This window comes from Eubalaena glacialis, chromosome 9, assembly GCF_028564815.1.
Source record: "Eubalaena glacialis isolate mEubGla1 chromosome 9, mEubGla1.1.hap2.+ XY, whole genome shotgun sequence".
Classification (NCBI taxonomy): Eukaryota; Metazoa; Chordata; class Mammalia; order Artiodactyla; family Balaenidae; genus Eubalaena; species Eubalaena glacialis.
Genome location: NC_083724.1, coordinates 109,752,835 through 109,777,074, shown reverse-complemented (window position 1 = coordinate 109,777,074; position 24,240 = coordinate 109,752,835). Strand labels below are relative to the sequence as shown.

Genomic DNA, 24,240 nt, shown 5'->3' with positions numbered 1-24,240 from the left:
TCAAAATTAGCAGCTTTTTGGGTCACTCAGTAATAGGCTGGAATAACACATCAAAATGAGGAATATGTCGCCTCTGAAACCGAAAGAGGCCCATTAAATGTTGTACCTCTTTCTCGGTTGTAGGGGGAGCCAGAGGGAACAGCTTATCCTTTACCTTAGAAAGGATATCTCAACATGCCCCAAACCACAGGACCCCTAGACATTTCAATGAGGCAGGAGGCCCCTGAATTTTTGTTGGATTTCTTTCCCACTCTTTAATATACAAACATCTTACCAGAGTACTTACTACTCCTTGCTCACTAGGTCCAATCAGCATAACATTATCAATGTAATGAACCAGTGTGATGTTGTGTATAAGGGAAAGGACATCAAGACCTTGTGAACTATATTATGACACAGGACTGGAGGGCTGATGTACCTCTGAGGCAGGACAGTGTAGGTATATTTCTGGACTTGCTGGTTGGTGGTCTTTACTAACAAATATGAAGAAAAAAGCATTTGTCAGATCAATGGCTGCATATCAGGTACCAGAGGATGTGTTAATTTGCTTTTGCAATGAAACCACATCTGGTGCTGCAGTTGCAATGGTTAAGCTTACAATAATCCACTGTCATTCTCCAAGATCCATCTGTCTTCTGCACGGGCCAGATAGACAAAATGGATGGGGATGCATCCTTCAAGTCCTGGATGGTGGACTTCCCTGGTGGTGCAGTGGTTGAGAATCTGCCTGCTAATGCAGGGGACACAGGTTCGAGCCCTGGTCTGGGAAGATCCCACATGCCGCGGAACAACTAGACCCGTGAGCCACAACTACTGAGCCTGCGCATCTGGAGCCTGTGCTCCGCAACAAGAGAGGCCACGATAGTGAGAGGCCGGCGCACCGCGATGAAGAGTGACCCCCGCTTGCCGCAACTAGAGGAAGCCCTCACACAGAAACGAAGACCCAACACAGCCAAAAAAAAAAAAAAAAAAAGTCCTGGATGGTGGCACTGATTTCTGCAGTCTCTCCAGAAATGCAGTATTGCTTTTGGTTTACTATTTTTCTAGGTAGAGGCAGTTCTAGTGGCTTCCACTTGGTCTTTCCCACCTCATAGCCCTCATTCTACATCTCAGGAAACTAATATGAGGATTCTGCCAGTTGCTGAGTATGTCTCTTCCAATTATGCATTTCAGAACTGGAGAAATCATGGCATGATGTATTTGGGGGCCAACTGGACCCACTGTGAGATGGACCTGAGCTAAAACTCCATTGTTCACCATACCTTCATAAGCCCCTATTCTGACTTGTGGACCATGGTGATGTTTTGGGTCTTCTGGAATTGGTGTCAGTTCAAAGTCAGTGTCCAGTGATCTCTGAAAGGTCTGATTATTTCCTTTTCCCCAAAGCACAGTCAGTCTGGTAAAAGGCTGTAGGTCCCTTTGGGGAAAGCTCAGAGAAAGATTAACAATATAAACTTTTGGCAGTATACCAGGGTTCTTCCTCAAGGGTACCCAGATTCTCCTTCATTTGAAGAGTTCTAGGTCTGTAAAGAGGATGGGAATTGATTGAGGGGACATGACTCTGTTTGTTTTTATGATTCAAGTTAGACTTTTGATCACTTGACCTAGAATTTTTCTACTTATACATATCATGTACAAATTTAGTAGACTTTTCTATATATGTCTGTTCTAGGAACGCCATAATCAACTCACCAATGTCATAGGTTTCTGTGAGTAAGACTATTCTGAGCACTACTTTGACTCTGCTGTCCATTTAATAACCACACCCACCTTACGTTTGGCCATTGAGTGCCACCACTTGGCCCCTGCCACCTTGGGATCCAATTACCCTCATTACATTTAGATTTCCCAGTTCAGTAGCCGCAGTTCCCACAGTACTTTCTGGTCTACAGAGAAGAGCAATCACAGAGCTCTTCAAGGATGCTAGGGATCCTTCACAAATTTATTTCCCAGAGTACTAGTGAAAGATGTGTCCTCTGGACCATCCCAGAGTGTGTGAGCAGGTCTTAAATGTCAAACCCACTCTAACATTCCAATCTCTTTGAGTCTTTCCCTTCCTCTGTAGTATACCAAGGCAGGTCTGGCATTTCAACTTCATTTACTGTGAGCTACTTTTTAGTCAATGTTTCAGCCAGCCAACAAACTGACCAAACAAACAAACAATTAGAGCCCTTTGTAACTCCCAAATTGCAACATTAGTTGACCCATATCAATAAATGTGGCCTAATCCAACTTTATGTTCTTTCTACCATTATTCCACAACCTTAATATCCATCCCACACATATTCCCAAGATTCTGTTTAAATTGGAAAAATCAAGCAGCTCTTTTGGCATGTACTGAACATTTTGTATTGTGATTCAGCCACTAGCTACTGGGTTTGGTTTTCAGCACACTCACCTCTGCAGCTACAGGAAATAAGTGTCTCTTTCAGGGCAGACATAGAAGCTCTCATGTCATTTATGCAGTGCTTAAGCTGGGAATTAAAATCCTTGAGCTCATTGTTTTCTACCCCCATTGTGTCCAGCAAAATTAAAAGCAGGCAGCCAATCTCATTTTGTTCATTAGTTTTATAACAATGTTCAAAGGAATCAGCAACAAAAACAAAAAAAGACAAATGGAACTACATAAAACTCTAAAACTGTGCATCATAGGAAACAATCAACAGAGTGAAAAGACAGCCTACTGAATGGGAGAAAATATTTGCAAGTTGTATATCTGATAAGGGGTTAATATCCAGGGTATATACGGAACTTTTACCACTCAACAACAACAACAAAGATAACCTAATTTAAAAATGGGCAAAGATCTTGGATAGACAATTCTCCAAAGAAGACAAAAAAATGGTTAATGAACATATGAAAAGATGCTCAACTTCACTAATCATAAGAGAAATGCAAGTCAAAACCACAATGAGATATCACTTTACATCCATTAGGATGGTCACTATCAAAAGAACAGAAAGTGACAAGTGTTGGTGAGGATGTGGAAGGACTGGAGCCCTTGTGCACTATTGGTAGGAATGTAAAATGATGCAGTCATTATGGAAAACAGTATGAAGACTCCTAAAGAAAGATTAAAATAGAATCACCATATGATCCACCAATTCCACTTCTGGGAATATATCCAAAAGAATTGAAAGCAGGATCTCAGACAGATATTTGCATACTCCTTCATATATGAGCTGAATTATTCACAATAGCCAAGAGGTGAGAGCAACCCAAATGCTCACCAACAGTTGAATGGATAAAGAAAATGTGTTATATACACACAATGGAATATTATGCAGCCTTGGAAAGGAGGGAAATCCTGTCACATGCTACAACAAATAGCCAGTCACAAAAGGACAAATACTGTATGGTTACACTCATAGAAAGTATTTAAAGTACTCAAAATCATAGAAACAGAAAGTAGGAAGATGATTGCCAAGGGCTGGGGAGAGTGGGGCGGCGGGGGGGAATTAGTCCCAACAGATACAGAGTTTCTATTTTGTAAGACGAAAGTTCTAGAGATCTGTTTACAACATACACTGTGAATATACTTAACACTAATGAAATGTACACTTAAAAATGGTGAAGATGGTAAATTGAAAGCTGTATATTTTTACCACAATTTTTAAAAGAAGTTCCAAAAGGTATTAAAATAGTAAAATAAAATATACCTTTAAAATAAAAAGGTATAAAAAGGTATTATAAATATAAATGGTCAACTAGACCTTGTCTCTTTTATTTTTCACTTTTAATATTTTATTAGAGTTTGTAATAAAAAAATTTTCCAAGTTACCATCTTCATAGCTGGAGAGCATAAGGGAACTGTGAAACTAAACTATGAAAATGCAAGTGTAGTAAAGCTATTCCATGTCTATTGATATTTTTAATACCTTTTTTTAGTTATAAAGGTAGTACACATAAGAGAAGGTCTAAAAAGGATATTCATCAAAAACTCTTTATAGTGTTAACCTCTAAGACTTTGTAAAGGGGAGAAATTGCACTTTTACTTCTGAATTTTTTTTTTTTTTTTACAGTAGGTTCTTGTTGCTTATCTATTTTAAATATAGCAGTGTGTACATGTCAATCCCAAATTCCCAGTCTATCCCTTCCCACTGCACCCTTCCCCCCAGTAACCATAAATTCATTTTCTAAGTCTGTGAGTCTGTTTCTGTTTTGTAAATAAGTTCATTTGTATCACTTCTTTTTTTTTTAAAGATTCTGCATATAAGCAATATCATACGATATTTCTTTCTCTGTCTGACTTACTTCACTTAGTATGATAATCTCCAGGTCCATCCACGTTGCTGCAGATGTCACTATTTTGTTCCTTTTCATGGCTGGGTAATACTCCATTGTATATATGTACAACATCTTCTTTACCGATTCATGTGTTGATGGACATTTAGGTTGCTTCCGTGTCTTGGCTACTGTAAACAGTGCTGCAATGAACATTGTAGTGAATGTATCCTTTTGAACCATGTTTTTCTCCAGATATATGCCCAGGAGTGGGATCGCTGGATCATACAGTAGCTCTATTTTTAGTTTTTTTAAGGAACCTCCATACTGTTCTCCATAGTGTCTGTACCAATTTACATTCCCACCAACAGTACAGAAGGATTCCTTTTTCTCCACACCCTCTCCAGCATTTATTGTTTGTAGATTTTTTAATGATGGCCATTCTTACTGGTGTGAGGTGATATCTCATTGTTTTGATTTGCATGTCTCTAATAATTAGCGATGTTGAGCATCTTTTCATATGCCTATAAGAGACTTTGTCTCTTATTTGATTAGAAGATCCAGTGGTGATATTTTGCATATCTCTATTGTGACATCAATCCACGGACTATCCGTGCACTCTTTTTTCTTAATTTATTTTTTATTGAAGTATAGTTGAATTATAATGTGTTAATTACAGCTGTACGGCAAGTGACTCATTTATACATATATATACATTCTTTTTCATATTGTTTTCCATTATGCATTATCACTGGATATTGAATATACTTCCCTGTGCCATACAATAGGACCTTATTGTTTATCCATTCTATATATACCAGTTTGTATCTGCTATTCCCAAACTCCCAATCCAACCCTCTCCCACTCCCCTCCCCCTTGGCCATGCACTTTTTATTATAGGAAATAAAGGCATCAGTGTGTTTAAGTCTAATCAGATTAAAGAACCAATTCTAACCCATCATCCTTAAGATTCTGTTCTGCTACAATCGCTCTCAGTACCAAAATTTTGTTTTAGTAAGAATTATCCAGAGAAAAAGAACCAATAGAGATTGTATGTATAGACAGAGATTTATTTTCAAGAATTGCTCATGCAGTTGTGGAAGCTGGCAAGTCCAAAATCCAGAAATTGGCTAGCAGTCTGCTGGATATAGAACTTCATGTTTGACAAGTTGTTTTTTTTTCCTTCAGCACTTTATATTTGTCCCTCCACTGCCTTCTGACCTCCATTATTTCTAATGAGAAATCAGCTCATAACCTTATTGAGAATCCCTTGTATGTGATGAATCATGTCTTACGTGCTGGGTTTATGTTTTTTTTACTTTTTTCGATACTACTTCCCCAGGTTGGGAGTGGGTAATTTGCATGCCTGCTGCTTTCCTTGGATCCCTCTCTGGATTCAAACCCGGATTCCCCATCACCCATGGTCACCACTGTCCAGGCAGCTACTACCATCAAAAGTTGATAGGGCAGACATTTGAATGGGTCATGGCCCCCATGGGGCCTGCAATGGGCCGAGGTTACCTAGAGTCACCGAAGCTGGCAACACCACCCTCACTGGGGCTAGTGGGGAGGCTGATCTGGTTGCTTTTGAGCTGATAAATGCATGCATCACCCCCAAGGGGGTCAGCACTCATTGGTATGTATTAGCTTTAGAATTACCACAATTATCCAAGTAGGAGAGGAGTGAGGGACCAAAGGAAAAAAATATATATTTATATATATTATATCAAAAAATATATCCTAGTTTGATATAGCCCCATTTGTTTATGCTTTTGTTTCCCTTGCCTGAGGAGATGTATCCAAAAAAATATTGTTAAGACTGATGTCAAAGAGTGAACTCCTGATGCTTTCTTCTGAAGGTTTTATGGTTTCAGGTGTTACATTAAAGTCTTTAAACCATTTTGAATTTAAATTTTTATATGGTGTGAGAAGGTAGTACAGTTTATATGTAGCCTTACAGTTTTCCCAACACCATTTATTGAAGAGGAGTGTTTGTTCCTATTGTATATTCTTGCCTCTTTTGTCATAGATTGTCTATATAAGTGTGGGTTTATTTCTGGACTCTTTATTCTATTCCATTGATCTATGTGTCTGTTTTTGTGCCAGTACCATACTGTTTTGATGGCTGTAGCTTTGTAGTATAGTTTGAAATCAGGGAGTGTGATACCTCCAGCTTTGTTCTTTCTCAAAATTATTTTGGCTATTTGGGGACTTTTGTGTTTCATTAAAAATTTTAGAATTATTTTTTCTATTTCTGTGGAAAATGTTATTAGTGTTTTGATAGGAATTGCATTGAATCTGTAGATTTCCTCAGGTAGTGTTGTCATTTTAACAATATTAATTCTTTCAACATATGACCATGGTATATCTTTCCATCTCTTTGTGTTGTCTTCAGTTTCTTTAATCAAGGTCTTATAGTTTTCCAAGGACATTTCATTTACCTCCTTACTTAGATTTATTCCTAGTTATTTTATTCTTTTTGATGTAATAGTAAATGGGATTGTTTTCATAATTTCTATTTCTGATAGTTCATTGATAGTGTATAGAAACACAACAGATTTCTCTATATTAATTGTGTATCCTGCAACTTTACAGAATTCATTGATGAGCTCTAGTAGTTTTTTGGTGATGTCTTTAGAATTTTCTATGTATAATATCATGTCATCAGCAAACAGTGACAGTTTTGCTTCTTCTCTTCCAATTTGGATGCCTTTTATTTCTTTTTCTTGTCTGATTGCTATGGCTAGAACTTCCAGTAGTACGTTGAATAAAAGGGGCAAGAGTGGGCATCCTGTTCTTGTTTCTGATCTTAGAGGAAATGCTTTCAGCTTTTCACCATTGAGTATGATGGTAGTTGTGGGCTTGTCATATATGGCCTTTATAATATTGAGGTGTGTACCCTCTATATCCACTTTGTTGAGAGTTTTTATCATATATGGATGTTGAATTTTGTCAAAAGCTTTTTCTGCATCTATTGAGATGGTTTTTATTCTCCAGTTTGTTAATGTGGTGTATTACCTCGTGTATTGAACCATCTTTGCATCCTTGGGATAAATCTCAATTGATCATGGTGTATGATCCTTTGAATGTATTGTCGGATTCAGTTTGCTTATATTTTACCTAGGATTTTTGCATCTATGTTCATCAGTGATATTGGACTTTAATTTTTCCCATATATTTGTCTGCTTTTTGTATCAGGGTGATGCTGGCCTCAGAGTACGAGTTCAGAAGTATTTCTTCCTCTGCAATTTTTTGGAATAGTTTGAGAAGGATGAGTGTTAACTCTTCTCTAAATGTTTGGTAGAATTCCCCTGTGAAACTATCTGCTGCTGGACTTTTGTTTGTTGGAATTTTTAAATTATTGACTTAATTTCATTACTGGTAATTGGTCTCTTCAAAATGTTTATTTCTGCCTGATTCAGTCTTGAGAAATTGGACATTTCTAGGATTTTTTCTATTTTTTTTTTTAGGTTTTTCTATTTTATTGCTCTGTAATTGTTTGTTGTAATCTCTTGTGATCTTTTGTATTTCTGTGGTGTCAGTTGTACCTTTTCCTTTTTCATTCCTGATATTATAGATTTGGGCCCTTTCTCTTTTTTTCTTAATGCGTTTATCAATTTTGTTTATCTTTCTAAAGAACCAGCTCTTAGCTTCATTGATTTTTTTCTATTGTTTTTTAAATCTCTATTACATTTATTTCTGATCTGATCTTCATGGTTTCTTTCCTTCTACTAACTTTGGGTTTTGTTTGTTCTTCTTTCTCTAGTTCCTTTAGGTGTAAGGTTAGGTTGTTTATTTGAGATTTTTCTTGTTTCCTGAGGTGAGATTGGATTGCTATAAAATTCCCTCTTAGAACTGCTTTTGCTGCATCCCATACATTTTGGGTCATTGTGTTTTCATTTTCATTTGTCTCCAGTTATTTTTAAATTTCCTCTTTGATTTCTTCAGTGATCCATTGCTTGCTTAGTATTGTATTATTTATCCTCAACTTGTTTGTGTTTTTTGCAGTTTTTTTTTCTTGTAGTTGATTTCTGGTCTCATAGTGTTGTGATAGGAAAGGGTGATTGATAAAATGTCAATTTTCGTAAATTTACCAAGACTTGTTTTGTGGCCTAGCATGTGATCTATCCTGGAGAATGTTCCATGTGCACTTGAAAAGAATGTGTATTCTGTTGCTTTTGGATGGAATGTTCTCTCTATATATCTATTAGATGGGATCTAATGTATCATTTAAGGTCAGTGTTTCCTTATTGATTTTCTGTCTGGATGATATGTCCATTGATGTAAGTGGGGTGTTAAAATCCCCTACTAAATTTGTTACTGCCATTTTCTCCTTTTGTGTCTGTTAATAATTGCCTAATATATTTAGATGCTCCTATGTTGAGTGCATATATGTTTATAATTGTTATATCATCCTCTTGGATTGATCCTTTGATCATTATATAATGTCCTTCTTTGTCTCTTATAACAGTCTTTGTTTTAAAGCCTATTTTGTCTGATATTAATATTGCTACCCTGGCTTTCTTTTCTTTTCCATTTGCATGGAATACCTTTTCTCAGCCCCTCACTTTCAGTGTGAATGTCTTTAGTGCTGAAGTGAGTCTCTTGTAAGCAGCAGATTGGAGCATTTAGTCCATTTACATTTAAAGTAATTATCAATAGATATGTATGCGTTGACATTTTGTTAATTGTTTTGGGGTTGTTTTGTAGTTTTTTGTTCCTTTTTTCTTCTTTTCCTCTCTTCCCTGTGATTTGATGACTATCTTCAGTGTTTTGTTTGGATTACTTTCCCTTTGTGTGTGTATCTAATACAAGTTTTTGAAATATGGTTACCATGAGGCTTATATATAGCAATCTGTGTGTGTGTGTGTGTGTGTGTGTGTGTGTATGATTAAGTTGCTGCTGTCTTAAATTTGAACACAGTTTAACAACAGTGCAACTGTATTTTTACTCCCCAACCCCCAATCTTTACTTTTTTTGACATCATATTTTACATCTTTTTGTTTTGTGTATCTCTTAACTACTTATGGTGGATATAGATGATTTACTTCTTTTGTCTTTTAGCCTTCCTACTGGTTTTATAAGTAGATTTACAACCTTTATTGTATATTTGCCTTTACCAATTAGCTTTTTACTTTCATAATTTTCCTGTTTCTAGTTGTGGTCTTTTCTATTGTGCTGAGAGAAGTCCCATTAACATTTCTTGTAAAACTGGTTTGGAGGTGCTGAAGTCATTTAGCTTTTGCTTGTCTGTAAAACTTTTGATATCTCCTTCAAATCTGAATAATAGCCTTGCCAAGTAGAGTTTTCTTCATTGTAGTTTTTTCCCTTTTATCACTTTAAATGTATTGTGCCACTCCTTTCTGCCCTACAGAGTTTCTGCTGAAGAGTCAGTTGATGGTCTTATGGGAGTTCCCTTGTGTGTAACTTGCTGCTTTTCCCTTGCTGCTTTTAATGTTCTCTCTTTATCTTTAATTTTTGCCATTTTAATTTCAGTGTGTCTTGGTGTGGTTCTCTTTGCATTTATCCTGTTTGGGACCCTCTGTGCTTCCTGAACCAGGATGTCTGTTTTCTTTCCCAGGTTAGGGAAATTTTCAGCTATTATGACTTCAAATATTTTCTCTGTACCTTTTCCTCTTTCTGTTCTCCTTCTGGGACCCCTATAATGTGAATTTAGAACACTTGACGTTGTCCAAGGTCTCTTGAAATGTCCTGTATTTTTAAATTCTTTTTTCTTTTTTGTGCAACTTGAGTGATTTCTACTACTCTGTCTTCCAGTTCACTGATCCATTCCTCTGTATCATCTAATCTATTGTTGATTCCTTCTAATATATTTTTTATTTCAGTTATTATATTCTTCAGCTCTGTTCGGTTCTTCTTTATATTTTCTAACTCTTTGTTAAATCTCACTGTGTCCATTCATTCTTCTCCCGAGTTCTTTTATCATCTTTGTGATCATTACCTTGAACTCTTTATTGGGTAGGTTGCTTTTTTCTATTTTCACTTAATTATTCTGGGGTTTTATCTTGATCCTTCACTTGGAACATATTCCTCAGTCACCTCATTTTACTAATTTGCTCTTTTTATTTCTATATATTTGTATGTTGGTTACATTTCCCAATCTTGGAGAAGATTTTGTAGGAGATGTCCTATGTCGCAGCAGCACACTCCCCTTTCATCACTGGAGCTACGTGCTCTAGGGGTGCCCCCATGTGTGCTGTGTGGGCCCTTCTGTTGTGGCAGGCTGACTACTATGGGTGGGCTGCTAGTCCCTGCCTAATGTGGTGTCTGCTCGCCACTGGTGGGCAGGGCTGGGACACAAGGTGGCTGGCTGTGGAGCCCCAGGAAGTCCAGGGCTAGTTCTGGCCCACTGGTGGTTGGAGCAAGGTCCCAGGGTGGCTGGTTGTGGAACCAGGGGTCCCAGAGTTAGTGTCACCTGCTGAGAAGTGGGACCAGTTCCTGACATGGCTAGCTACAGGGTCTGGGGTGTCCCAAAGCTGGTGTCCCCACTGGTGAGTGGGGCTGGATCCCAGAGAGTGTGGCTGAGGGGCCTAAGATGTCTCAAAGCTGATGTCAGCCTGCTGGTGGGCAGGGCTGGGGCCCAGGTGTTCACAGGGCTAGTGCCAGCCCACTGATGGGCAGAGGTCATTCCTGGGGCCTTTGGCTGCAGGTTCTCATTCCTTGCTAGATTCAATTCTAGCTACCCTCTTGAAAAACTGATCCAGTGATGTCTGGGTAGTAGCTCTTTTTTTTTCTCATCAGAGATGACACAGTAGTGCTGGATTGCACTCTGAATGGCTGCTGCAGCCTTTGTGTACCAATCTACGTTCAGATCCTGTGCCTCAAAAACTAACAGTGACTCCTCAAATAAAGAAAATCCCCTTGCCATTTCCTGCATCATGAAACTCTTTGGTTCTTCAGTTACTTCTTCTTCCTCTTGTTGCTCCACTCTTTCAATTATTTTCACTTTTCTTTCCATCATTATCGCTTGGCACTTCTTATTACCAGATACATCACTGCTGCTTTTACGCTTGCTTCCGGACATCCTGGGCTTGAAATAAAGATACTGTACTACTGTATTCTATACAGTACTGTACAATAAAGTACACAAAAGCACAACCACTTGTAGAGGATGCACGCACATGACAATGTATGCCAAACACGTCAACTAACTTATGTGATTGGACATGCAAAAGCATGTTCATATCTTTGAAATTTCACAACTTGAATGTTCGTATGTAGGGGACTTTCTGTACATCAAAGTTTAAAACTGTGCATCAAAGGAAACAATCAATAGAATGTGAGAAGATATTTGTGAATCAAATAACTGATAACGGTTTAATACCTAGAATATATAAATCAATCCTACAACTCAAGAACAAAAAGACAAACATCCCAATTTAAAGATGGGCAAAGGACTTAACTAGACATTTCTCCACAGATGATATACAAATGGCCAACAAGCATATGGGAAGATGCTCAACATCATTAATCATAAGAGAAATGCAAATTAAAACCACAGTGAGTTATCACCTCGTACCAATTTGATGGTTACTATCACAAAACAGAAAATAATGTGTTGGTGAGGATGTGGACAACTGCAATCCTTGTACACTGTTGGTGTGACTGTGAAAATGGTGCATCTGTTGTGGAAAACAGTATGGTGGCTCCTCAAAATATTAAAAAATAGAAATACCATATGATCCAGCAATCCTGCTCCTGGATATATATCTAAAAAAATTAAAAACGAGGTCTCAAAGAGATATTAGTACACCCAAGTTCATAGCAATATTCATCGTAGCCAAGAAGTGGAAGAAGCCCAAGTGTCCATTCATGGATGAATAGATAAACTGTTTTATATACATGCAATTGAATATTATTCAGCCTGAAAAAAGAATGAAATTCTGACACATGTTACAACATGGATGAACCTCAGAAACGTTGTGCTATGTGAAATAAGCCAAAAACAATTTTTGTATTATTCGGGACATACGTTCCCAGGCAGCAACAGCTCCTGCAAGGTCTCATCTCAGTGCCTGGAGAATGCCTCTGTATTCCAAGACACAAAGACACACTTTCTTTGGATCTTTCTTTGACTCTTTACATACAGGACCCATTTTTCCTTCCATTTTGTTGGAGGATGGCATGAACTTTAACTGAAGGCTTGTCTGTGATTGTCATATTACTTCTGATCTTGTTTGTGTCTTCCACTGACCTGGAACTCATTGAGGACAGGGATTAAGACTTTCTTCTGTGACTCTCTAGGGACCTGATGGTGCTGTCCAATTTAGTAGTCACTAGGTCCATGTGATTATTGAGCACTTGAAATATGGCTACTCCAAATAGTGAGTGATGTAAGGGAGAAATAATCCCTGGATTCTAAGACATACTTTGAAAAACTAATGTAAAATATTTGAATGTTTTATGTTTATTACATCTTTAAGTGATATTATTTTGAATATATTGATTAAAATGCATTATTAAAATTAATTTGAGCTGTTTCCTTCTGCTCTTTTAACGTGGCTCCTATAATATTTGAATTTTATATTGACTTGTAATAAATTTATGTTGCAATGTTAGTCAAGGGTATATAGTAGATGCAGAATTGATGAACTGGCTGATGCCAGGTAAAGTGAATTTCCCCATTTGGATTCTGGCGATGGCCAAAAGAGGAGTCCCCCAGTCACCACTGCCAGCCCCTGGGAATCCTGTCGGGATTCATTCACCAGATTTTCTCTCCCTTCCTAGGATACCATGTATCAGAAGGTGGAAAAAACTGTGTATCCTGTACAAATGGAGTGGACTTTACTAATCACTGGAATATGCTCCCTTCCTGCTTACCATGTACAATCTGTAAATCAGGTACAGAACATGGGGACCTATAACAAGTGCAGGCATGATGAGGTGGGAATTGTATCCAACATGGAATCAGGACATCTGGATTCCAATTCGTCCTTCTTGGTCTTCATCATACCCTGTTTTATGATTATGTCTTAGGTCAATACAAAAAATAGAACTTATTTTTATAATGCATGCCACATAGTATGTAAATCTTTTAAATCATCAGATGAAAGTGGTGGGAAAGTAATCTGTCCTTTGATGGGGGAGAGGGATGGGATCTGTATAGTTACAGCATAAGAAAAGGCCTGGCCAAGTGGCAAAGTGCTAGGCTTGAGCTTTGATGTGGGTCTAGTCCTGGGCCAGGCCCCTCTTAGCCCTGTGCTCTGTGCTCCTGGCAGAGACTTGGCCTCTTTCAGCCTTTACAACTTAGGGACCCTCCACCTCTCCAGCAGGGCTAGGTTTTGGGAAGTCACCCAAGGGTTCATCTCCATCCAGGGTCTCTCAGATTATACCCGGCCCTTCCTACTGACCCTGTGAGCTAAAAGATTTCCCTCCTTGTCCTAATGCATTAAATAATGAATCATGGTCCTTTTCTCATACCTCTGAGTATTGATGACAGGTGAACAGGGGCTGTCCTTTATGTGCCCCACGTGTGTTGCTGCAGAATTTGACCCCCAAAGCTACAGTGAACTGAGGGGAGCTGAGTGGGTGGGTTTTTGGTTGGTGAAGAAGGGTTGAGGGTCATGCGAGGGAAACATATCCCCAAACCTTATCCTTTGTCTTCAGGTGAAGAAGAGAGGACCCCTTGCACGGTGACTAAGGACACACAGTGTCAGTGCAAACCTGGAACTTTCCATGAAGAAGACTCACCTGAGTTCTGCCAGAAGTGCAGCACTGGGTGAGATGTGGGAGCCTAGGTAGTTCCCAACAGCTCAAGGGAAATACCACAGAGCCCCGCTTCCACCCCAGGGCTTCCCTGTGCTGGTGGGGTCTCCTGAGCCTGCAGCAGCCCCTCCTCATTCATCTGCATGTCCCTGCACTGCCCCCTGCACCTTCCCACACCTCCTTAGCACCACTTCCCTTTGGCCAGGTTGGTTTTTCTATTTGACACAATAGGCCACTAATTAGGATCCATGACGCAGTCAATAGAAGTTTTAATTTCTTTTAAAAAGATATCAGAGGGGAAAAAATGAGTAGAATGCAGCCGGGCTTATATTCATCTTTATAACAATTCAGTCATAAAATGGAATTCTTAATATTTTTTTATGCAGGAAAGGGCCCATGAACACAAAAGTGCCCACAGCCAAGTCATAGTAAGATTGAACATGTAGCTCCTTCAAGGTTCCCATAAAACCCGAGCCACCTCAGCTGGCCTCACATCCAGCCCTTGTTCCCCAATAAGATCTGAATCTTTCCTATTTGGGGATTTAGGGGCCAATAGTAATTAGCTCTTCTCTGATGCTCCAGTGCTGGCTGTGATTGGTAGGAAGAGTCAACAGGTGGAGGACAAGAGGGTCCTTGTATTAAACTTGACTGGAGGATGAGGCTTGGCTTGTGCCCACACCCTTCTGACCCTTGACTTGGATGAGATTCCCCCTCACACAGGCTTCCCCTTCAGGCCGGGGAGGCCAGTGCAGGCCTTGCAGAGAAGGCCCAGCTCCTTAAGGGGCAGCTCTGAACACTTAGCAGGAGCCCTGGGGGCTGGAGTGCACAAGCCCAGATCCTTCTCCCCCAACAAGGGGGACTGAAGGGACCCTGCCCTGCAGACAGTAGGAGCCCGTCCCTCCTCCACTGTCTTGTCAGGGAACACTGGGTGAGAGATTGTTCCCTCTTTCTACTCATCCGGCCAGCTTTCCCTGACGGATCCCCTCCATGTCCTCCCTGTGTCTGTACCCAGGTGCCCTGATGGGATGGTCGTGGCCAAGCCCTGTAGCCCCTTCAGTGACCTCAAATGTGTGGACCGAAAATCAGATACCCAGGCCAGTGGGGAGGCCCCGGTTCCTGGAAAGACAGTGACCATGAGCCGGAGACTGCCCACCACTCCCTCTCCCTCTTCAGGCGATTCACAGCTGGTGATCGGATTTGTAGCTGCCACTGTCCTCCTGCTGCTGGTGCCGATCGCATATGTTTTCTGGCGGTTCTTCATTCGAAGTGAGGTTCTGGGAGGGAAGGGGGAGGCGCTGGCCCCCCTCCGTCTCCCCACTTCTCCGGTTCCTCCTGGCCTGGCTCTGATCTTGTTCCCCGGGATCCCCCTCCACCTCCCACCTCACCTGCTCCTACAAGGCCAGGATCACATCCATCCCCCATCTCAGCTGACGGTCGGTCCCCTCTCCCCCCTGGCCAAGTCGGGTGTAGCGGGGGGCAGGGTCAGTTCTTAATGTCTTCAGGACCCCCAGCCGGGGCAGAGAGGTGGTCAGCACCTTGACTGGGTGACAAGAGTCAGGGGAGAGGGTCGTTCAGCAGAACCCCACAGAGATTTTACATGGGTTTCATTTTATTTCATTTTCCCCCTTCTCTTCTCCCTCCCCGAGGGTTCTCCAGACTTGGAATGGCCCGCTCCCTGTCACCAGGCCCGGGGCTCCTTGTTCAGTGTCTGAGCCCCCAGCCCACACCCTGTCGCTGGCACCGTCCCTGGGGGGGGAGGTGCTGCAAGAGGGCCCTCCCCACTGCTCAGGTGGACGCCTCTTCTCTTCTAGGTCGTGCTGTGGACCCTAAGTGCGTGGACAAAGTGAGTTGGTTTCTCCAGGACCTGGTGGCATCAGGCCCTCAGTAACTGCTTCCCACCTACAAGAAGGCCCTGGGTGGACACGGTCCCCAGTTTGTCCTATACTGTTGTCCCTGGCTCTCTCAAGTGGCCTAGGAGCTCTGGGCTGACAGTAGGAGAGCAACTGGCCTGTTGAGAGCAGCCCTAAGGCTGGTTGGCAGTGCTAGTCCTGTCCCTCTTACTGCTTGTGAGACACCCTCACCCCATAACCCTGGATGCACCCTGGGGTATGGAGGGTGTCAGGCAAGGGTGCTGAACCCCCCTTAGCACAGCACTAGGGTCCTGGTGCCATCAGCAGAACCATGGATGTGTTGAGTCTGTGCCTACCTCGGGGGGGACAAATGGGAGTAGGTGGGGAGGCAGAACCCACCGTGTTCCCCCAGACGCTTCAGGGATCTGTGGGTATGGACTCCTGAGTCAGCTCCTTGCCTTCCCAAGGTCTTTTTCTGGTGCTCATGTCCCCCAAGAGGTCCTGGGGCTCTGGATAATGCCCACAACAACATGCTGATCAACAGAGATTTGCTGTCCATTCTGGTGGCCAAGAAGGACCTAGAAGACCAGGAGCAGGACAAGCTGACAGGTGTCATGGTACAGTCTACAGAGGAAGCAAAACATTTACTGGTGAGTCTGTGGTGGGCTTTCTTCTTGCCCAGGACTGCAGTAGAAACAGGGAAAGACCAATGTTGGTCAGGTCTCCTATCCCATGGGGAAGTGGTGCTAGAGGGAAATCAGGGTCCTGAAGGGGAATGGAGCCAGCTACCCTGATATGGTAGACTGTCAGCTCTATGCAATGTTACGCTATTTATTATCTGTCCAGTTCTCACTGTTTCCTCAGTCTAGAACAAGGAGGCACAGAGTGGGCACTCCCATATTTGTTGAATGATTGAATGAGGGCTGCATAATATTCCACTGCATAGTTGTAAAATAATATAGTAAGCCATTCCTCATAATAATAGGAATATCAAATTCATTACAAAATTATTATTATACTGAACATACATGAAAATAAATCTTAGTCCAGATAGCTGATCATATTTGTATAGTGGCTTCTTAGAAGAAGTAGAATTTTGGGGTCAACTTGTAGAAGTGCTTTTCTACTGTCTACACACACATGCACATCCAGTTTGGGTTCATATCTGTTCATCAGTTTTGACATTGAGTAGTCAACCTGTGCAAACATTTCTCATTCTTCGTAAGGTTGGAAAGTCATTCCCCACAACATAAGATGAAATTCTTTAATTTCTTACAGTTTTTAAATTTAATGATGATTTTTAGCATATAACAATTTTATCTAACTGGAATTTATTTTGTGATATGATATGATGTGAGGACCTCCCTGAATTCTGAGTCACTGTCTCCTTCCTATAACCCTATTTAGCAACTGCTTCTCCCATTTCCCTCTGCTTTTGGCCTCTCCTTTATCACATGTGAAATATTTACATGGATAATGATCTCTTTCCATCTAGAGTGTTCTTTTTGGGTTTTTTTCCTGCACTGACAGTTGACCCTTGAACAAAGCTGGGGATAGGGACACAGACCCTCCAAAATCCACACGTCCATGGCTCTGCAACCTCAGATTCAACCAACTGTGTATCATATAGTACTGTAATGCATATATAGTGAAAAAAATGCACATGTAAATGGACTTGTGCAGTTCAAACCCATGTTGTTCAAGGGTCAACTATATACTGCATTCTTTTTAAAGAGAAAGTATAAAAGGAAGCAAACAAACAAAAAAGACAAATAATCCCACCATCCTGATTAATCACTTTTCACATTTTTTCACAGTAGTTAATATATATCCACAGTGAGAAAATTTAAACAGTATAGAAAGTTTCTCAGTGACTCATGAAAGCCTCATCCTGTAATCTTTCTCCAGCCACTTAGTTCTTTTTAATTCAGGTAACTGTGAGGGATAATTTTCTGTGATTCTTTGCTGAAATCGTTATGCATATGTCATCTGTATATTATACCAATGAAACTGTTTAATATGTTTTAATATCTTAGAGAGCAATACCTCTTACTTTTTCAAAATGTATTGTTTACCCAGATAAAACTTAGAATTATTTTATAAGATATCCTCCACACCTAAAAAAATTATTGAAATATTTTGTATTACCTTAAATTCATAAATTAATCTAGGAAGAATTAAGATCTTGTTAATATTCAATATTGTTCTTATCAAAGAAGATAACATTGAGAGATTAAACATAATGGTGGAGTAGAAAGACCCCGAGCTCACCTCCTCTCACAGGCACACCAAAATTATAACTATTTACCGAGGAACTCTTGGTGAGAGATACCAGAATCTACCAGAAAATATCTTCTACAACTAATGATATAAAGAAGGAACCGCAAGATGGCTGAGACATAGTACAGTAAAAACCCATATCGCTGGGTGATCAACCCACAATTGGGAGGCTAATTACATTTGCAGAGGTTCTCCCCAAGGAGCAAGGAATCTGAGCCCCACATCAGGCTCCCCAGACCAGGAGTTCTGCACCAGGAAGACAAGCCCCTAGAACATTTGGCTTTAAGTCCAGTGGGGCTTACTTTCAGGAGACCCAGAGGGCTGTGGGATATAGAAACTGCCTCTTAAAGGGTGCACATAAAATCTCACAACCACTGGGACCCAGGGAAGAGCAGAAAGAAGTCTGGGTCAGACCTACCTGCTGATTTTGGAGAGTCCCGGGGAGGCAAGAGGCAACTGGATCTCATCCTGGGGATACTGACACTGCTGGTAGCAATTTGGGGGAGTTCATTCTACCACGTGGATGCTGGTGCTGGCAAGCACCATTTTGGAATTCTCCCTCTAGCTTATTAGCCTTGGGATCCAGCCCTACCCCCACCCACCAGCCTATAGGCACCAGCACTTGGATGCCTCAGGCCAAGCACCTAGGCAAGCAGGGACAGAGCCCCACCCACCAGCAGGCAGCCTGACTTAAGACCACCTGAGCCCACAGCTGCCCCTGGACATCCTTGTCCACCAGTGGGCCCAGGACCCAGCCCCGCACACCAGTGTGCAGGCACTAGTCCCAGGAAATCATACGGCCCTGCAGCCAGAGACCCAGCTCCACCCACCAGTGGGCAGACACCAGCCCCAGGATCTACTGGGCACCAGCCCCAGGAACACTGCAGCCCCTCAGCTGCCTTGTCAGGACCCAGCCAATACATCAGCAGGCTGGCATCAGCTCTGGGACTCCACTGGGCTCCAGCCATGCACAACAGCAGGCCAACTATAGGCCAAGGGGACACCTTGAGCCCCTCAGCCAGTGGGCCCAGGATCCAATCCCATCCACTAGTGGGCTGACACCAGCTTCGGGACACCCATAGCCCTGCATCCAGAGACCTCAGGATCTGGTTCTGCATACCAATGACTGGCACTAGCCCTGATAACCCATGAGGGGGACCACATCAACATACATTGTAATTAAAATAGCAAAAATTAAAGATAAAGAGAGAATATTAAAAGCAACAAAGGAAAAACAACAGGAAACATACAAGGGAACTCCCATAAGGCTATGAGCTGACTTTTCAGCAGAAACTGCAAGCCAGAGGGAGTGGCACAATATATTTAAACTGTTGAAAGGGAAAAACCTACAACCAAGAATACCCTAACCGGCAAGTCTCTCATTCATACTTTTTTTTTTTTTAACATCTTTATTGGAGTTTAATTGCTTTACAATGGTGTGTTAGTTTCTGCTTTATAACAAAGTGAATCAGTTATACATATACATATGTTCCCATATCTCTTCCCTCTTGCATTTCCCTCCCTACCACCCTCCCTATCCCACCCCTCTAAGTGATCACAAAGCACCAAGCTGATCTCCCTGTGCTATGCGGCTGCTTCCCAGTAGCTATCTATTTTACGTTTGGTAGTGTATATATGTCCATGCCACTCTCTCACTTTGTCACAGCTTACCCTTCCCCCTCCCCATATCCTCAAGTCCATTCTCTAGTAGGTCTGTGTCTTTATTCCTGTCTTACCACTAGGTTCTTCATGACGTTTTTTTTTTCCCCTTAGATTCCATATATATGTGTTAGCATACTGTATTTGTTTTTCTCTTTCTGACTTACTTCACTCTGTATGACAGACTCTAATCTCATTCATATTTGATGAACATATCAGACGTTTTACAGACCTAATGAAGCTAAAAGAGTTCAGCACCACCAAACCAGCTTTACAAGAAATGTTAATGGGACTTCTCTCAGTGGAAAAGAAAAACCCTCAACTAGAAACATGAAACTTACAAAAGTAAAAAGCTAATTGGTAAAGGAAAATACACAGTAAAGGTAGTAAATCAATCACATACAAAGGTAGTAGGAAGGTAAAAAACAGAAGTAGTAAAATTATCTATATACACAATAAGTAGTAATGAAATATAGAAAACAAAATGATATAAAATATGATGTCAAAAGCAGAAATTGAGGCACAAGAGGAATAAAAAAGCAGGGTTTATAAAATTCTTTTGAAATTAAGAGATCAGCAAATTAATCACACAAATACATGTAGATAGTTTGATTATATAAACCTCACAGTAACCAGAAATCAAAAATCTATATTACATACACACACAGAAGAGAAAGGAATACAAACATAACAATAAAGATAGTCATCAGTCACAGGGAAGAGAACAAAAGAAGAAAAAAGGAAAACTAAAAAGAATTATCCAAAAAATCTGAAAACAATTAACAAAATGACAATAAGTGCATACTTATCAATAACTACTTTAAATGAATAAAAACTAAATGCCCCAATCAAAAGACACAGAGTGGTTGAATGGACACAAAACAAGACCCATATATATGCTACTTCCAAGAGACCCACTAGCTCTAAAGACACACACAGACTAAAAGTGAGGGGATGGAAAAAGGTATTCCATGCAAAAGGAAATAAAAAAAATCCAGGGTAGCAATACTTACATCAGGCAAAACAGACTTTAAAACGAAGACTGTAACAAGAGAGAAAGAAAGACATGACCTAATGATCGAGGGATCAATCCAAGAAGAAGATATAACAATAGTAAATATATATACACTCAATATAGTAGCACCTAAATACATAAAGCAAATATGAACAGACATAAAGGGAGAAATTGACAGTAACACAATAATAGTAGGGGATTTTAACACTCCACTTACATCAATGGACAAATCATCCAGACAGAAAATCAATAAGGAAACACTGGCCCTAAAAGACACATTAGACCAGATTTACTTAATTGACATATATAGAACATTCCACCCAAAAGCAGCAGAATATGCATTGTGCTGTACAGAAGTGCTCATGGAACATTTCTCCAAGATAGATCATATACTAGGCTACAAAACAAACCCGATAAATTTAAGAAATTTGAAATCATATCAAGCATCTTTTCTGACCACAACACTATGAGACTAGAAATCAACTACTAGAAAAAAAAAACTGCAAAAAAACACAAACACGTGGAGTCTAAACAGTATACTACTAAGCAACCAATGGATCACTGAAAAAATCATAGGAGAATTTAAAAAATATCTGGAGACAAATGAAAATGAAAACACCACGATCCAAAAATCTATAGGACACAGCAAAAGCAGTTCTAAAAGGGAAGTTTATAGTGATATAAGCTTACCTTAGGAAACAAAAAAAAATCTAAAATAACATCCTAACCTTACACCTAAAGGAACAAAAAAAAAAGAAGAATAAACAAAACCCAAAATAAGTAGAAGGAAAAAATATCCTAAAGATCAGAGAATAAATAACTGAAATGGAGACTAAACAAAAAAATAGAAAAAATCAATGAAATTAAGAGCTGGTTCTTTGAAAAGAAAAAGAAAATTGAGGAACCTTTCACCAGACTAATCAAGAAAAAAAGTGAGAGGACCCAAGCCAATAAAAATTATAAGTAAAAAAAAGAGAAGTTAAACCAACACCACAGAAATATAAAGGATCATAAGAGATTAATACAAACAACTATATGCCAATAAATTGGAAAACATAGAAGAAATGGACAAATTCCTACAAATGTACAATCTCCAAAGACTGAACTAGGAAGAAATAGGAAATAGGAACAGACCAACTACCCGTAATGAAATCAAATCAGTAATCAAAAAACTCCCCAAAAACAAAAGTCCAGGACCTGATGGCTTCAAAGGGGAATTCTACCAAACGTTTAGAGAAGAGCTAACACCTATCCTTCTCAAACCATTCCAACTAATTGCAAAGAAAGGAATGCTTCCAAACTCATTCTATGAGGCCAACATCACCCTGATACTAAAAGCTGACAAAGATATCACAAAAAAGAAAATTACAGTCCAATGTCACTGATGAACATAGATGGAAAAATCCTCAACAAAATATTAGCAAACTGAATCCAACAATACATTAAAAGATATATACACCATGATCAATTGGGATTTATCCCAGGGATGTAAGGATTTTTCAATATCTGCAAATCAATCAATATGATACACCACATTAACAAACTGAAGAATAAAAACCATATGATCATCTAGATGCAGAAGAATATTTTGACAAAATTCAATATCTATTTATAATTAAAAAGTGGGCATAGAGGGGACACACCTCAACATCATAAAGGCCATATATGACAAACCCACAGCTAACAATATACCCAATGGTGAAAAGCTGAAAGCATTTCCTCTAAGATCAGGAAAAAGACAAGGATGCCCACTGTCACCATTTTTATTTAACATAGTGTTGGAAGTCCTAGCCACAGCAAACAGACAAGAAAAAATACATATAAAAGGCATCCAAATTGAAAGGGAAGAAGTAAAACTGTTACTGTTTGCAAATAACATAATAATATACATAGAAAATCATAAAGACACCCCTAGAAAACCGCTAGAGCTTGTCAATGAATTTGGTGAAGTTGCAGGACACAAAATTAATATACTGAAATCTGTTGCATTTCTATACACTAACAACAAACTATCAAAAAGAGAAATTAAGGAAACAATCCCATTTACCATTGCATCAAAAAGAATAAAATACCTAGGAATAAACCTACCTAAGGAGGTTAAAGACCTGTACTAGAAAAACTATAAGACACTGATGAGAGAAACTGAAGATGACACAAACAAATGGAAAGATATACTGTGTTCATGAATTGGAAGAATTAATATTGTTAAAATGACCATGCTATCCAAGGCAATCTACAGATTCAGTGCAATCCCTATCAAAATACCAATGGCATTTTTCATTGAAATACAACAAATAATCTTAAAATTTGTGTGGAAACACAAAAGACCTGGAATAGCCAAAACAGTCTTGAGAAAGAACAAAGTTGAATGTATTATACTCCTTGATTTCATACTATACTACAAAGCTACAAAAACAGACACACGGACATACTATACTACAAAGCTACAAAAATAGAATAGAGAGCTCAGAAAGAAACCCATGCACTTAGGGTCAAGTAGTCTATGACAAAGGAGGCAAGAATATACAATGTAGAAAAGACATTCTCTTCAGGAACTGACGCTGGAAAAACTGGACAGCTACATATAAAAGAATGAAATTAGAACATTTTCACACACCATATACAAAAATAAACTCAAAATGGATTAACAACCTAAATATAAGACCAGAAACCATAAAACACCTAGAAGAAAACATAGGCAGAACACTCTCTGACATAAATCATGACAATATTTTTTTGGATCTGTTGCCTAAGGCAAAGGAAACAAAAGCAAAAATGAACAGATAGACCTAATTAAACTTAAAGCTTTTGCACAGCAAAGGAAACCATTGACAAAACAAAAAGACACCCTACTGAATAGAAGAAAATATTTGCAAATGATATGACCAATAAGGGGTTAATATCCAACATACATAAATAGCTCTTGCAACTCAATATCAAAAAACAACAACAACAACCAGACAACTCAATTAAAAAACAGGCAGAAAACCCGAATAGACATTTTTCCAAAGAGGAAATGCAGATGGCCAACAGGTACATGAAAAGATGCTTGACATCACTAATCATCAGAGAAATGCAAATCAAAACCACAATGAGATATCACCTGACACCTTTCAGAATGGCTATCATCAAAAAGACCATAAATAACAAGTTTTGGCAAGGAAGTGGAGAAAAAAGAACCCTCATACATTGTTGGTGGGAATGTAAATTGGTGCAGCCACGGTGGAAAACAGTATGGAGGTTCCTCAAAAAACTGAAAATAGAACTACCATGTGATCCAGCAATTTCACTACTGGGTAAATATTTTTTTAAAAGTGAAAACACTGATTCTAAATGATACATGTACCCCAATGTTCATAGCAGCATTACTTACAATAGCCAAGATACGGAAGCAACCTAAGCATGCATCAACAGATGAATGGGGAGACAGAGTCAAGATGGCGGCTTGGGAAGATACAGAATTCATGTCTCCCCACAACTAGGGTG

At 39.7% G+C, this 24,240-nt stretch overlaps 1 protein-coding gene across 1 annotated transcript in view; it reads left to right on the top strand.

The window, feature by feature from the left end:
- LOC133098042 (tumor necrosis factor receptor superfamily member 10B-like) overlaps window positions 1-24,240 on the top strand; it is a 47,713-nt gene that overhangs the window by 12,484 nt on the left and 10,989 nt on the right. The window contains exons 3-7 of the mRNA XM_061200698.1: window positions 12,973-13,086; window positions 13,852-13,963; window positions 14,963-15,216; window positions 15,762-15,793; window positions 16,268-16,450. Coding sequence (XP_061056681.1) covers window positions 12,973-13,086; window positions 13,852-13,963; window positions 14,963-15,216; window positions 15,762-15,793; window positions 16,268-16,450 — 695 coding nt within the window. The remainder of the gene's footprint in view (window positions 1-12,972; window positions 13,087-13,851; window positions 13,964-14,962; window positions 15,217-15,761; window positions 15,794-16,267; window positions 16,451-24,240) is intronic.